Genomic DNA, 15,200 nt, shown 5'->3' with positions numbered 1-15,200 from the left:
TCAGTTCCTGTGATCGTATTCAGCTTCAGGTATCACTTTCCATAGCTCTCAGGGCTGTCCTGTCTTATCCCCTGTATGGCTTTTCTATGGGGAGCAGGCTTGTGGCTACATTCCAGAGTTGTTCTCTCAAATCAGACTTTCTTTGGGGTGCGGCCGTTCTGATGCTCCCTTCATTGGGAGGCAATGACACAAACCCTGCCTTCTTGACCACGGTTGAGTTCCTGCCAGCGGCTCTGAAGCAGCTGTCCCAATGTTTACATTTTTAGCTTTCTGCAATTTGAGCAACAGTAGATTTGTAAAGCTTCAGCGGGTCTCCAGTAAACACTCACTCACCTACTAGTTGTCAGCAGTGTGCTGTACAGTGGGTGCTTTACAGCACACTCTTTTGGGCCCTTAATTTTGAGTTTACATCGGCAGAATAGAGGGGAAAGAGTATTTCCATTGGTTTACAGCAGTGGCGGCTGGTGACTCAAAAAATTGGGGAGGGCAAGAGGAAAACCAACATGGAATCTTACAACAAAGCGCATCAAACTATATCATTGTCCCATTGGCAATTTTATATGCCAATAAAACAATTTTTATTTCAAAAACAAAAACCCCTGAGTGGTGAATAGGCTGGTTATTTAAAGACATTTAGCATATACGTATTGTTTCTAAACAAAGAAGTGCTCATTTTAGCCATGGAGTGGATAAAATGTGTCATTTTACCAACAAAGTGAAATTCAAATTTATAGTAATGTTATATTGTGACAACAGATTTATGTTCTCATCAAAAACAGACAACATATCACATGATTTACATGTGTTTCCTGTGTATTTTCTTTCTGTAGGTTCACATCAGAAATCAAACTACCTACAACACATTATATGATCTCTGCTGCATTCTTGTTAAGGAGATAAATTCACACAACAACCACACAGAGACATTTAACCATCAGAGATGAAACTAGCGACCAAAGAGACAGAAAGAAAGAAGCTGTATCTGACGTTATCTGATGTCTTCTTCTTTCTTTCATGTAGATGAAGTATTCATGTCATAACATCCATTTGTGGCTGTTGGTCATCTAGTTTGTTAGTTAACAGAACTTTGTGGCTGCTAGTTAACCAGTCTGATATCATTAGCAACAATGACAAACAAGCTAACTCTCCTGGTTGTTTCTCCAGTTGGTTCTCTCTCCAGCCGCTCCCCAGCACATCCTGCCGCTGCTGCACTGCCCAGTCCAAATCCGTTCTCTAGTTAGCTTAACAACAGTCTTTGACAGTCCTTCAGGGTTGCTGCAACAAGCCAACTGTTGCATTGGCTAACAGAAGCAGCTATTTACTGCTCCATAAAAGAAGTGAAACATAACATCTAAACCTGAAAAATGGAAATTTGGTTGTTGAAAGGGTCTAAATAAGATGTCATCTTTTACTGATGTGTTTAAAAATATAGTTCACAATTTACATGTCATAATTTATTTTCTAATATGCTACTCTAACAATCAATCTATATCTTACTGCTCTTCTTCTCTTACCATTTCATCACACTCACGTATGTTACAGTGGTAGAGAATTGAAGATGAAATGTGGAAACTGTCATTGGACCAATGCGATGTCAATATTTCATCCTGGTTGTTGATTGGTTAGGGAGGATGTCCTCCCCTGGAGCGTCATTTTACGTGTCTTGGCCAATCATAGATGATAATTGATGTAAGAGATCCTGCCCTAAGGAGGACAGCAGGAGGCCGTCCTCCTCTGTCTCCTCCTCTGTTTTTCCAAGCAGACATTTAAAATGTTGAAATGATGACTAAGAAAAGCCAAAGTCTAAAGAAATACTTTTAAGTTAAAACTGTTTGGGTGGGCCGCCTTAATCATGTACATGAGAAACACTGCTTTATGGAAGACCAGGAGCTCAGCAGACTGGTACTTAAAGCAAAGTGCTTATCATGGTCTTGGTCTGGAGCAGCTGGGAACAAAAATTGCAGGTCATCCCTGTACCTTCATTTATCATGTCACTATTAACTGTGTACTTGTGGCAGACATGGCAAAAGTTATATTTTGCATTGGAATATGCATATGAAGTAATGAACATCTAGTGTTCCAACTTAACATGGCCTCAGTGCCACTAACACAGGTCTGTCTATTGTCCCCACAGATGCAGCAGCTCTTCTACGAGAACTATGAACCAAATAAGAAAGGCTACATACGAGATCTCCACAACAGCAAGATCCATCGAGCCATCACCCTCCACCCCAACAAGAACCCTCCCTACCAGTATCGCCTACACAGCTACATGCTCAGCCGCAAGATTGCAGACCTGCGCCATCGCACCATTCAGCTTCACCGGGAGATCGTCCAGATGGGGCGCTATGGAGCAGCTGAGCCCAGCCGAGAGGACCTCCAGCTTGGCATGCCACCCTCATTTATGCGCTTCCACCCACGGCAGAGAGAGGAGGTCCTGGAGTGGGAGTTCCTTACGGGCAAGTACCTGTTCTCATCGTCTGACGGGCAACCACCCCGCCGGGGGATGGATTCCTCCCAGAGGCAAGCCCTGGATGACATCATCATGCAGGTAATGGAGATGATCAACGCCAATGCCAAGACACGGGGGCGGGTCATCGATTTCAAAGAAATCCAGTACGGCTACCGGAGGGTCAATCCTTTATATGGGGCCGAGTACGTGCTAGATCTGTTGTTGCTCTACAAGAAGCACAAAGGAAAGACCATGACAGTTCCTGTGAGGAGGCATGCCTACCTGCAGCAGACTTTCAGCCAGATCCAGTTCAGAGAGGAGGAGGAGATGGATGCAAGAGCCCTGGCCAGCCATATCAACAAGGAGTCAGACTCCCTTTCATTCTTGTCCAACTCCCTAAAGATGCTGGTGCCGTTCAAACTTGCTACATCAGGCCAGGAACAGAGGGAACCAAAAGAGAAGAAAGTCAACATCTTGGTACCTCTGTCAGGACGCTATGACATCTTTGTGCGCTTCATGGCCAACTTTGAAAGAGTTTGTCTGATGCCCAACCAAAATGTCAAATTGCTGATCCTGCTCTTCAGCACAGACAACAACACTGAGCGGGTTAAGCAGGTGGAGCTGATGAGGGAGTATCACATGAAATATCCCCGGGCTGAGATGGAGATAAAGCCGGTCGCCGGCTCCTTCTCCAGGGCTCTGGCTTTAGAAGTGGGCTCGTCGCACTTCACTAACGATTCACTGCTCTTCTACTGTGATGTGGACCTGCTTTTCACCAGCGATTTCCTCAAGCGTTGCCGGGCCAATACTGCCCTGGGGGTGCAGACCTACTTCCCCATCATCTTCAGCCAGTATGACCCCAAGGTGGTATACGCAGGGAAGGTCCCCAGCAACAACCACTACGTCTTCACCTCCAAGACAGGCCTGTGGAGGAACTACGGCTTTGGGATCGTCTGCGTCTACAAAGGGGACTTGATCCGAGCTGGAGGCTTTGACACCTCCATACAGGGGTGGGGATTGGAGGATGTGGACCTCTTTAATAAATTTGTCCAGTCAGGGATTAAGTTGTTCAGAAGCACAGACACAGGGATAGTGCATGTCCACCACCCGGTCATTTGTGACCCGAACCTGGAGGCAAAGCAATATAAGATGTGCCTGGGCTCCAAAGCCTCGTCGCACGGCTCCACCCAGCAGCTGGCCGAGCTCTGGCTGGAGAAGAACGACCACGGCTTCAGGAGACTGGCCAGCAATAATGGCTCAGTTAGGACAGCATGAGAAAGGCCAGGCCGCAGACTATCATAAACCTGAACCTGGTCTGGCCTCACTCCTCCTCTTAGTGGTGTTTTCACTACCTAATTTATTTTTTACTGAATGAAAGACACAGCAACATGGATATATTTTGAAAATATGTCTTCTTTTTTTTTTTTAAGAAAATATACAGAAACCCCATAATGAACAATTCATAGAGACAGTGTTGGCTCTAATATGGAAGTACATGTTTCAATTAATGATAGAAAGAATATTGAGCAATATTCTTCAGTGAGCCTGATTACAGTTGGGGCTCGAGGTTCCTCTAGACTGTTAAATGTTATCTGTAAGGACAGTGGGAGGAGGGGAGGCAGGGGTAATCGATGTGTACCTCAGTGAAGTACACGATCATGGTCCTTTAATATTCCATTTGTCTTGTGTGCAGAAAACAGACTGGTGTCCATGTACTCTCTGACCAGCAGTGCTCGAAATAAACTCCCGATTGCGAATGTTTACAAAAGACTGATTCTAAACAACATTTCATCAATGAAAACTCAAATCACAGCTATCTTAATGATTACTAAGGGCCATTTAATTTGATTTCTTTAATTTACAATGTTTTTCTTTTCTGTTTGCTGTTATGGTTTTGGTAATACGACATAACACTGTTACTGTCTCTCCAGGATGTTTTTGTATTTTTCTATTATTAATTTCTGTGAACCCAACTGCTGGATTTGATATCTGCAAATCATCTTTTGCTGTCTAATTTATTGAATTTGCAGACTCCATTTTCTACTCTCTGACTGTTGAAATATGTATATTGGAAAGATTGTATAACCATGTCAGTTGTGGGACAGTGTTTTTTGTTTTCATGTACTTTTTCTTAAACTCATTATCACCAAAGAGTTTTGCACAGTCTGCTCTAGGTATCATGTTGCCTCTGTTTGTGTGTGTGTGTGTGTGTGTGTGTGTGTGTGTGTGTGTGTGTGTGTGTGTGTGTGTGTGTGTGTGTGTGTGTGTGTGTGTGTGTGTGTGTGTGTGTGGGTGGGTGGTTTGCAGGCACAAACATGAAACTGGCAGTATAATGGAGAGTAAACACCAAAGCTCTACATATCCCAGGCCTTTCTGATGGGTGAAGTGGGAACCAGTCTGGCTTTTATTCTAGTGGGCTGAAATGGGAGCAGCGCTCTGGTCGACCAGCTCAATTCACACATCACTGTCTCTTTTTATAAATTACTTTCTTTCATGCTGAAATAAAGTGTTGTGGCTGGTCCCAGTCTAAATAGGTGTGGCTTCAATGCTGATTTCATTGAACTGTGATTGAAAACCCACATTCTGATCTGGCCTGGTCTAGTCCTGCATTACAGGTTTGAGGGCAGAAGATTTCCTCATGGTCACCCTGAATCACTTTCCTGCTCCTGCCTGTGTTGCCTATAGGCAGGTACTGTATGTTGTAGCACTCCATTAGGTTAATGTTCCTTTTTCAGCATTACAACATGAACAGCTGATTTTTAAGACTGATGTGACATGATGAATGACTGCTGTCATCTGTCATAGTGTTTTTTGTTTTGTTTTTTCATTTTCTTGGACTTTTTGTAATTTTTGTTCTTTCAATTCTGTCCAGTGGGAAATGTTTTCTATTTGAAAATAAATAAAATGGGGGAAAAGTATCCAAATCTTTTGTGTTGTTTTTCTGAGTCACATTATTAGGGTCCTTATCATTTCAGCCTTTAATTGTGCTTTAGTGCTGCATATTGCCAGACATAACGCAGTTGATCCACAAATACAACTAACCAAGGATCTTCAGGACCCCTGAGGGTGTGGGGCAGTTCTTCACTTTGCCTTGTTAGTAATCCAGCCTTGGGAACATTCCTGTGCCAGCTGTCATAACCAGTCCAGAAAAGAATCATTTCACAACAGACATCCCCATAATTGAGCCACTTCAAAGACAAATTACCATCACCTTGCAATTGAAAGTAAAGTTTTACTGGTTATGATTCTAATCGTACAAATATTAATAATTATGCAATTATTTATAACAACAATGAATCTCATCAATCCTAAAGTAAAGTGTGATGCAGCTGAGTTGAAGCTCGTTGGTCGTACTGTGTGTAACCCCCTGTCCTTAAAAGACAAAAGGTAGCAGAGTGAAGCACTCCTGACACAAAACACACTTCTGCCTCCGTTAGCAGTGCTTAGGGAGAGTGTGCGGAGGGAGGCCAGATCTTGTAGTTGGACCACTGGAGTTTAGACAGTCAGGAAGCCCCTGCAGGGACAATAAAACAGGGCCTCCAAAGCAAATGCTGGGATAAGTCAGTACCATGCGTTTGTGTCTGCTGCAGGGCTGTAAAGACAGGCAGGGCAGGGGGTAGTGAGGGAGGAGGAGGTAGGTCAGCACTGTCTAAGTCCTGTGTTTCTACTGACCCAGACTTTAAAGGTAATGTTTGATTGAGTTCTTTCATTAAGTGCAGATGACTGCATATACTCACAGTTGTGATAACATCACACACAAAAGCACATAAGATTACAAGTGTGTGGAGGAGCAGAAATATTAAAAAAACCTATCTGACAAAGTGTCAACAAAAATTAAATAAATAATAAATTGATAAGAGGTTTTACAAAGACAATATTACATTAATATATTACAGGACTGCCGTAATATATTAAATTACAAGCGGTCACTCAATGTATTATCACGGGGGGGGGGGTAATGCTTCTGCTGGGAGGAACAACCAGATGACACCAGATTGACAACTGAACCCCAGCTACAAATTATTTCTTCTCCTTCAACTAGACCGTTGTTCACCAACTTCCTATTTCCGGTCGACACAGGAAGTGATGCAGTCTGACTGAACAGTAGAAAGCACTAAACTACATGAAACACACAAAAAATATTTAGAAAACAAATTGCCTGAAAGGCAAAACACTCCCCACCTGACCTTTGTAAGGTCACTACCAAGAAATTACATAACATCATTAACAAGAGTCGTCTTTGGGGAGAAGCAAAGCGACCTCTGACACTGGTCTCAGGTAAGTCCTTACAGAGCCCTGATTTGTGGTTTTGACTTCCACTTTGCGGACTCTTCCATCTCTTTCAGGGAAAACAGACCAGACCATAACCATAGGCCACTCATTACGGGCAGTTTGATTGTCTCTCAACAGCCCAATATCACCTAGACGTAGGTTTCTGCAAGCTTCGGTCCACTTTTGTCGACTTTGCAGAGTTGGAAGACACTCATGGCACCAGTGAGTCCAAAACTTGTTGGCAAGAGCTTGAACTTGTCTCCACTGATTGCGGAGAAGATCCTTGTCTATGAAGTCCCCAAGAGTAGGTGGGACCCTGACCTTCTGCATGAGTATCATTGCAGGTGTAAGGATGAATGGTGAGTCGGGGTCTATGGAGACTGGGACTAGCAGTCTTGCATTCTTTATTGCTGTAACTTCCGCCATAAGAGTGCACAAGACTTCATGAGAAAGGTGCGTGTTCTCCTGAAGCAACATTGAGTCAAGGATTTTTCAAGTAACCCAAATCATGTGCTCCCATGATCCTCCCACATGAGAAGCATGAGGGGGATTAAACTCCCATGTGCAGCCTTGTTGGCTCAGGTAGTTCTGCAGCCCTCTGCTGTCCATCTTGTAGTCCAAGTTCCTTACAGGCGCCCACAAAAGCCGCAGTCAGATCTGAGCTGTTTTGCAGGCCCACAGATGGTGAAAAAACGCCTGAGTGTATTTATGCAGCTTGAAGTGTCCATGGATTCCAGTACTTCAATATGGACTGCTCCTGAACTCATGCAGCTGAACAACAGTGCCCATCGCTTGCTTTGTGCTTGGCCTCCTCTTGTGTATCTGGCCATGACTGACTAGGGTCCAAACACATCCAACCCTACATATGTGAAAGGTGGACATGTGTGAAGACGCTCAGGGGGTAGATCTGTCATATGTTGCTCCTCAAATTTGCCACCGAGTCTTCATCATGTCACACATTTGTGTAGGATGGAGCTGATGAGCCTCTTACCCCCTATGGTCCACAACCCTGCTGCTCTGATGGCTCCTTCTGTCAGGTGACGACAGATGTTTCACCTGGTCATGGTAGTGCGGTATCAGCTGCACAGAAATGTGACTGTGTTTAGAGAGGATAAGTGGATTCTTTTCTCCTGTGTCCAAGTATGCATGTTTCAGCCGGCCTCCAACAGAGATGAGATTGTTCTCAAGACTAGGGCTGAGCTTTAAAAGAGTGCTGTCTTTGGCTACAGTTCCCAACATGAAGTCTTTGGGGGAGGCTTCTCTCTGAGCTGCCCTAATGATGACATCTTTGGCTTGAGACAACTCATCTGGAGTACGAGGAAGGTTACAACAATGCCACCCCTTACATCTGTTAGGCTGTTTGGAGTGTTTGTGAGATCTGGTGATGTGGATGAGGAATGCTGTGGCTCTGATGGTGACTTCCAGTTGGAGAAACACTGGAAACGTTTGAGAGTAAGATTTCTCTCCTGAATCTTTGTAATTGAACTGCTCACTTAAGGCCGAATCTCTGTCTTTCTCTGGGCTAACTAGCTCAAAGGTCTCTTCCGTTGCTGGATCATCTTTAGGGAGTCTGTGCAGAAAAGTGGGTCCGGTAAACCATGTTGTATGCGCCAAACATGATGCCAGGACTGATCTGGACACATAGTCAGCAGGATTTTCCTCTGTGTAAATATAGGACCACTGTTCAGGCTTTGTAGACTGGTGGATGCGCTGGACCCTATTGTGCACATACACATACGAGAACCTGGTCTCATTGTAGATGTACCCAAGCACTACTTTACTGTCACAGTAGAACCTGGTAGCATCCAGTTTGAGATCCAACTCCTCTTGAATAAGCTCTGCCATCTCAACGGCTAACACTGTGACACACAACTCAAGCCTGGGAATAGTAGGCTCAGAAAGAGGGGTGAGCCTTGCCTTTCCCAAAACAAAGCCCACATTCATCCGTCCATCTTCATATTTGGCCCTTAGATATGCCACTGCACCAATTGCCCTCATGGAAGAATACGAAAACACACACAGTTCTGTATATGTTGCCTTACAAGGAGAGATTGATGTGTATGTGTGTGGGACAGACAGCTGTTTCAAATCTTGTAATGAGTTTCTCCACGTTTCCCACTTATGGAGTTTCTCCTCTGGGAGTGGCATATCCCAATCACTCATGTCTGCCATGAGGTCCCTCAGCAGAGCTCTTCCCTGGATAGTGACTGGAGCCACAAGACCAAGGGGGTCGAAAAGACTGTTTACTGTGGACAAGACTCCATGCCGAGTAAATAGCTTGTCACTAGTTGACACTGCAAAGGTGAAAGTGTCTGATACTAACTCCCAACAGAGTCCCAAACTGCGCTGCATGGTTGTGATTTCTCCACCGAGGTCCAGGTTCTCAATACCTGCCACGCAGTCTTGAGGTGGGAATGCACCCATTACAGCTTGATGGTTTGAAATAAACTTGTGTAGCCGCAGGTTTGAGTCACTGAGGGATGCCTGAGTCCTCTGTAGGAGGTCGATGGCCTCAGCTTCAGTAGGTAGGGACAGAAGCCCATCATCCACATAGAAATGGCACTCCACAAACTGCACAGTGTCTGCTCCATATTCTCATTCACCCTCCCGGACAGCCTTTCTTAGCCCATAGACGGCAACAGCTGGAGAAGGGCTGTTGCCAAAAACATGGACCCTCATCCTATAGTCGATGATATCCTTGGCCATGTCATTGTCTCTGTACCAAAAGAATTTTAGGTAATTCCTATGGTCTTGACGAGAAAACAATGGAGCATTTGTTGGATGTACACAAGGATTGCATCCTGTTCCTTTCTGAAGAAACTCCCAGAAGAGAGTTGTTAAGGTCCAGGCCAGTGAGGAGCACATCATTCAGAAAGACACCAGAACACTTGGCACTAGAGTCAAACACCACTCTGATTTGACCTGGCTTTTGCGGATGATAGACGCCGAAAGTTGGCAGGTACCAGCATTTTTCATTGTCCCTCAGCGGTGGAGCTCAGCATGGCTGTTCTCAAAAATCTTTCCCATGAAAGTGATGAACTACTCTCTCATTTCGGGTTTCCTACCCAGTGTGCGTTGCAGTGAGGCGAGTCGATTGAGTGCTTGCTGACAATTGTTGGGTAAGTGCTGCTTTGGCACTCTAAATGGGAGGGGAGCAACCCAACGGTGTGTCTCGTCTCTATAAACTTCTTTGTCTGTAATGTTTAGGAAGTTTATGTCTTCAATGGACGGGGCAAGCTTATTGTCCAATTTTGTCCTGTTGAACAGTGTTTGCTCTGTGACTTTCCTTAGCTTGAAGGGATTATCTTGTGACTCCACGTCATCACAGACTTTCTCCTTAAGCTGCAGGAAGCTTTTGCAGGGAGTTAGGATAGTAGGGCGGCCATTCTCCAACACATTAGTTTTAAGTGTGCTCACAGTTGGCTTATGCGCATTCTCCAAACACACATCGCCCACCAGCACCCAGCCCAGATCCAGTTTTTGAGCGAAAGGTTCGTTGTGTGGCCCATTGATCTGCTGCCTGACTTTATGCATTCTGACAATGTCTCTTCCAAACAGCAGGAGAATCTCAGCAACAGAGTCAAGCTCTGGAATGTTGGCTGCCACACTTCTCAAATGTGGATGGTGGAGAGCCGCATCCGGTGTTGGTATTTCAGAGTGATTATTGAGTATTTCATTACACTCAATAAGTGCCGGGAGAGCAAGACTGACCTTTCCGTCAAGCGATTCAATTTGAAAACCCTCTGCTCTTCTTCCAGACATGTCGGCAGTACCAGCACAGGTTCTTAAGTAGTATGAGGATGGGTGGCTCTGAATGTTGAACAGCTCAAAGAAGTTTGACCTAGCCAATGAACGATTACTTTGGATGTCCAGTATGACATACATATTGATGGCCTTGTCGTACTGACCCTGAGGATACACTCTGACTAGACAAATCTTTGAGCAGGACCTAGCTGCTTGGCCTACACCGCAAACTTCAGTGCACTGGGAATTTACTGCTGGTATGTTAGAAGAGTGTTCTCCTTCCTCCTTGCCATATCCCGTTTTTCTTGAGGAAGGCCTTCCTTTCATCAAGAGTCTTTGCTCTGAAGCCTCTACATTTTCTCAGTGGGTGTCTCTGTCAGGGTCCTCAACCTTTGAGATATCTGTCTTGTGGACAGATATTGGGTGCCTTGTGCATGAGTTCTTTAGTGGGGGTCTGTCTGGTTTCCCAAGGGTACCGCTGCTTCTACTTGGAAGAAAGAAACTGGGGTCATTTCTCACACATGCCTCATCACAAATGAACTTAGCAAAGAAGCCAAATGGAGGGAAACAGCCCCCATTCTCTTCTTTATACTGTGAGCCATGGGAGATCCACTTCTCTTGGAGGCCATAAGGAAGTTTCTCAACGATGAGGCTGATGCCACGGGCTGTATCCAGGTACATCAAACCCAGCAGGTAGCCTTCCTCCTTGACATGCTGAAGCTCCATAAGAAGGTCTCCCAGCTCCCTTAACTTGATGTAATCTTGATGTAAATTCTAGGGAAATTGTCTTTTTTTTTGAATAGAGCATTCTCTATAATTTCTCTTTAATTTCCGGTGAAGCATAGCAGTCCTGAAGCCGTCCCCACGCCTTCCTTAGCACTGCCTCAGGGTCCCTGATATGCACAGAGCGCATACTTTTGACATGCTCAGATGATTCCTTGCCAAGCCACTTTGACAGCAGATCTAATTCCTCACTAGCTGAGACCGAGACCTCTTATTGCATTGTTGAATGATGACTGCCATGCACTGTAGCTTTCAGGCCTATCATCAAAACGGAAGAGACTTGTGCTCACCAAGTCACAAAGAGCTAGGTAACATGCAAAGTCTTCTGTTACAGGTGCAGGGCCAGTGGAAGATGCAGCATGCTGGGGAACACAGGACTGGGCTGTAAGGATTATGGAGGGGTGAGCTGACCTGGAATCCCTCTGGCGCTCACTCTCCCTTGGAAGGGTAGCAATCCTCCTGGGGAGTGATACAAAGGTGTTAACAGATGAATCATGAGCAACAGGTGGTCTACTGTTCCTGCTATGTCATGGGTGTGGATAATATTCCACAGGACTTCCCCATGTGATGAGGCTTTCACCGGGAGCATGTAGAAGTGGGGAGGTAGAAGGAAAAGGTGAGCCAGTATGTGATGAGTGGAGTTTACTCGGTTCTTCCACGTTTTCACTTGTGCACTCTGCAACATCCCTTTCCAACACTGGCTTCCTGATATTGTCCAATGTTGTCACTTTCTCCGCTTCTTCAGCTGCCTCTAGAGCCTCAACTTGCTACAGCTTGTGCAGCTGCCTCTCATTGAAAGGCTAGTGTTCCCAGTTCTGCCTCCAACTTAGCTTTTCTTGAGTGTAACTCTGCTTCCTTTTTAGCCTGTTCCATTTTTTGCCTCCTTCTCTGCAAATGCAGCAGTGCTTTAGCTGCTTCAGCCTTGGCACAGGTTCTTGCTGCCGCACTGGCGGATGAGGATGTTGTGCGGTTACTCCCCATGCTGGACACTGAAGCGCTGTCACCTTAGTAGTCTAAATAGTCTCTGCTTTTTCACTGTACTGTCTTGTTGAAGTTACAACACTTCAGCAAGGACAGTACAGTGAAAAAGCAGAGACTATCTGCACACAACAACCAGTGATGTAATGATAAGCTCTGTAAAAAAAAAACATGCAGTCACAACCAGCACACTGTGTGATTCTGAATTTAGATCACCAATAACAATGTTCTCATTCTGCTGAATACAGTCACTTCAGGGAGATGTTGTCTGTCATCTGTCTGGCTCACACACACACACACACACGCACACAATAGGGTTGTTTTATGAACATACCTTGGCGTAGTTTTTAAAGATACACACGTGGAGACAGCGGGCTCTTGTTACATTTCACCTCCTTTGTGATACATGCTGTGTGTGAAGCCAGCATGAGACTTTCACTACTGGGCGCCAGTATTTGTGTGACAAAAATAATCTCAACTCAAAGGTCCACTTGCTTTTTGGATCTTTCTCATGGTCCTCATTAGCAAATGAACAAGTTGCAGTTCCCATAGACTGAAATTCAGTTGAAAGTTCCAAAAGCCACTAAATGGACCATGTGTTGTATTTTCATCAATATTGTCACGCATACCATTCCCAAAAAGCTGAAATGAACTTTCATGCTCAATCTTTCATGTCGTAATCTAATGTGATTCAGAGTGAACAAAGTTGACATCATGACAGAGTCTCATTCATTGTCTCTTTGACCATCTATAAAATTAGCTGTATTAAGTTATTTATATTTGTGATGTTTTTTTCAATCTATTCAGTTAGTTATCAACTAGCTGCTAATTTCTGTGACCAATTCATGATGCAAATTGGTTCTATAGGCGTATCTAATACAACCTGACATCCCTCCAATAATGATACAAGCTAATGATCCCTGGTTTAGTCCCCTCTCTGCTCTGCATGTCAGGGGTACACACCATAGATATCAAGTGTGTTGGCAGTGACAGTTCCACCTGTAGTGTGCAAGTGATTGTGGTGGGAGTGGGGGTGGTGGTGGCACTTGCCACCCCTGGAAAGATCAAGCCAGTCATGTAGCTACTATATATGCTTCAAACTTGAGTACTGCCCTGATGATGCTGAAACAAGTTGTTCAGAGATATATACTGCACATTTTAGTCTTTATATCTTTAATCAAATGGTAAATAGTACCTGCTTTTCAAGTGGTGCTTAACTCATCAATTCTATTCTGCATCTTCTAGAATAACTATGGAATCAATGAAACACATCACTGACACCTGACTGTTACTGATCAACTACAGTGATCTGCTGAGGGCTGCAGGAAATTATGACAAAATCAAAGAAGTACCCATTTCCAAGCCTTTTGTACTTTGAGGAGTAAAAATATGCATCTATCCCGGAGTGTGAAGCCTTTCAGTATAGAGATATTTGTTTCATCACTGAAGAACAGAGGTTCCAAACAGGAGATGTTTGTCTTTTATCAGTGACACTCTTAAGCAGGCAGAACAGAGCATGAAGAGAACACAGCAGGATCTGGAAGTGAAAGCAGAAACTCTACCTTATCTGCATCTCTGATCAAACTGACAGGAGCCAGATGAGATCACAGAGGACCTCCATCAAAGCTTCCTGCTTTGCTACCACATCACTGCCAACCAGTATCAGTGATGAGCAGAGAGAGCTACTGTACAGTTATTTCCATTATCCATGGATAGCTAGGGCATCTTTCCATTTAGATCAATTTAAAGGAACACACTGATGTTTGAGGAAATCTGCAGTGTTTTCCTGCTTTCAGTCTTAAGTATTAAATCAATACTGATCTTTTCATATAAGTAAGAGGATTTAGAGGATTGTTATTGTTCCTTTAAAGACACTAAAACACAACTTCCTTGAAAATTGCAACTACATATATGCTTGAGGTGGTGTACCATGACTAAGCCTGCTTTTCAATGTTTGCTGCTTTCTAGCGTCAGAGTGAGTGCTCTGGCTAAGAGTATGCACTGCAAGGGCAATACAGTAAAAAGACAAGAGCACAGTGGGCTCAAGCACTAGAAAACAATACTCAGGAAACATGAGTCTACACTCAGGAAGAAACTACATAAAGGAAGACACTACTCTGCAGCAAAATGAAGCTAGTGGAGAACAACAAGCAGAAGTTGTAGATCAAGCAACCAAGAGGCAGGAGCTTCATCGAGCATTTGATGCTAAATCATCTAGAGTCATCTAGAGCATCTACTAGACCCTCTCAGCAATCATCATCAACAGCCTCTTCAGCCACAACAGTCTATGCTAAGGCAAAAGCTGCCTAAGCTCAATTAACTTATGCCAAAAGAGAAGCTGACATGATGAAGCAGAGAGCAGACCTGGAAGCACGCATGCTAAAGCCAATGGCTAAGTACGATGCTAGTCTCCATCTTCTCCAGTGCCAAAGAGTTGCTGCTGCAGCTGAAGGTGAGTACAGTCCAATGCACGAGTGAGTATGCTCAATGGCAGTCTGAGTTGTTCTTTCCAGAACTGCCTTCGCAACACATAGCAGTGGAGTCACATGAGAGAAAAATAAATGAATTGAAAATACCTGACGCTAAACCAGCAACTTATCAGTGGTATCCAAATCAACGCACAGCCAGTTTCCAAATGAACTGGCTGCAATGAAAAAGGAGCCAACAATGAATACGTGTCCGAGTAATACTTACCCTCACAGCACACTAAAGCACACAGCCAATCCTGAAAAAGAATACTTACCTGAGCCTAAAAGTGCACAAGGCAAGATATCTCATCTGGAGAGAAATGGTGAGTGCTGGCCATCTGCAATTTGATGACAAACCTCAAAATTATTGGTCATGGAAAGCCTCTTTTTTAAGTGCTACCAAGGACTTAGATCTCTAAGCCAGGGAAGAACTGGACCTGATGACAAAGTAGCTTGGAGCTGAATTGTCAGAACAGGCAAAGAGAATTCGTGCAGTGCACGTC

The 15,200-nt window shown here is 44.4% G+C and overlaps 1 protein-coding gene across 1 annotated transcript in view; it reads left to right on the top strand.

Moving 5' to 3' along the window:
* The window catches only part of chsy1 (chondroitin sulfate synthase 1), a 75,606-nt gene extending 70,236 nt beyond the window's left edge, over window positions 1–5,370 (top strand). Inside the window, exon 3 of the mRNA XM_042398794.1 lies at window positions 2,135–5,370. Within this exon, the coding sequence (XP_042254728.1) occupies window positions 2,135–3,727 (1,593 nt within the window). The 3' untranslated portion in view covers window positions 3,728–5,370. The remainder of the gene's footprint in view (window positions 1–2,134) is intronic.
* The last annotated feature ends 9,830 nt before the right edge of the window (window positions 5,371–15,200 follow it).

The sequence above is a fragment of the Thunnus maccoyii genome, chromosome 1 (genome assembly GCF_910596095.1).
Source record: "Thunnus maccoyii chromosome 1, fThuMac1.1, whole genome shotgun sequence".
In the NCBI taxonomy this organism is placed as follows: Eukaryota; Metazoa; Chordata; class Actinopteri; order Scombriformes; family Scombridae; genus Thunnus; species Thunnus maccoyii.
This window is presented reverse-complemented; position numbering and strand designations above follow the sequence as displayed.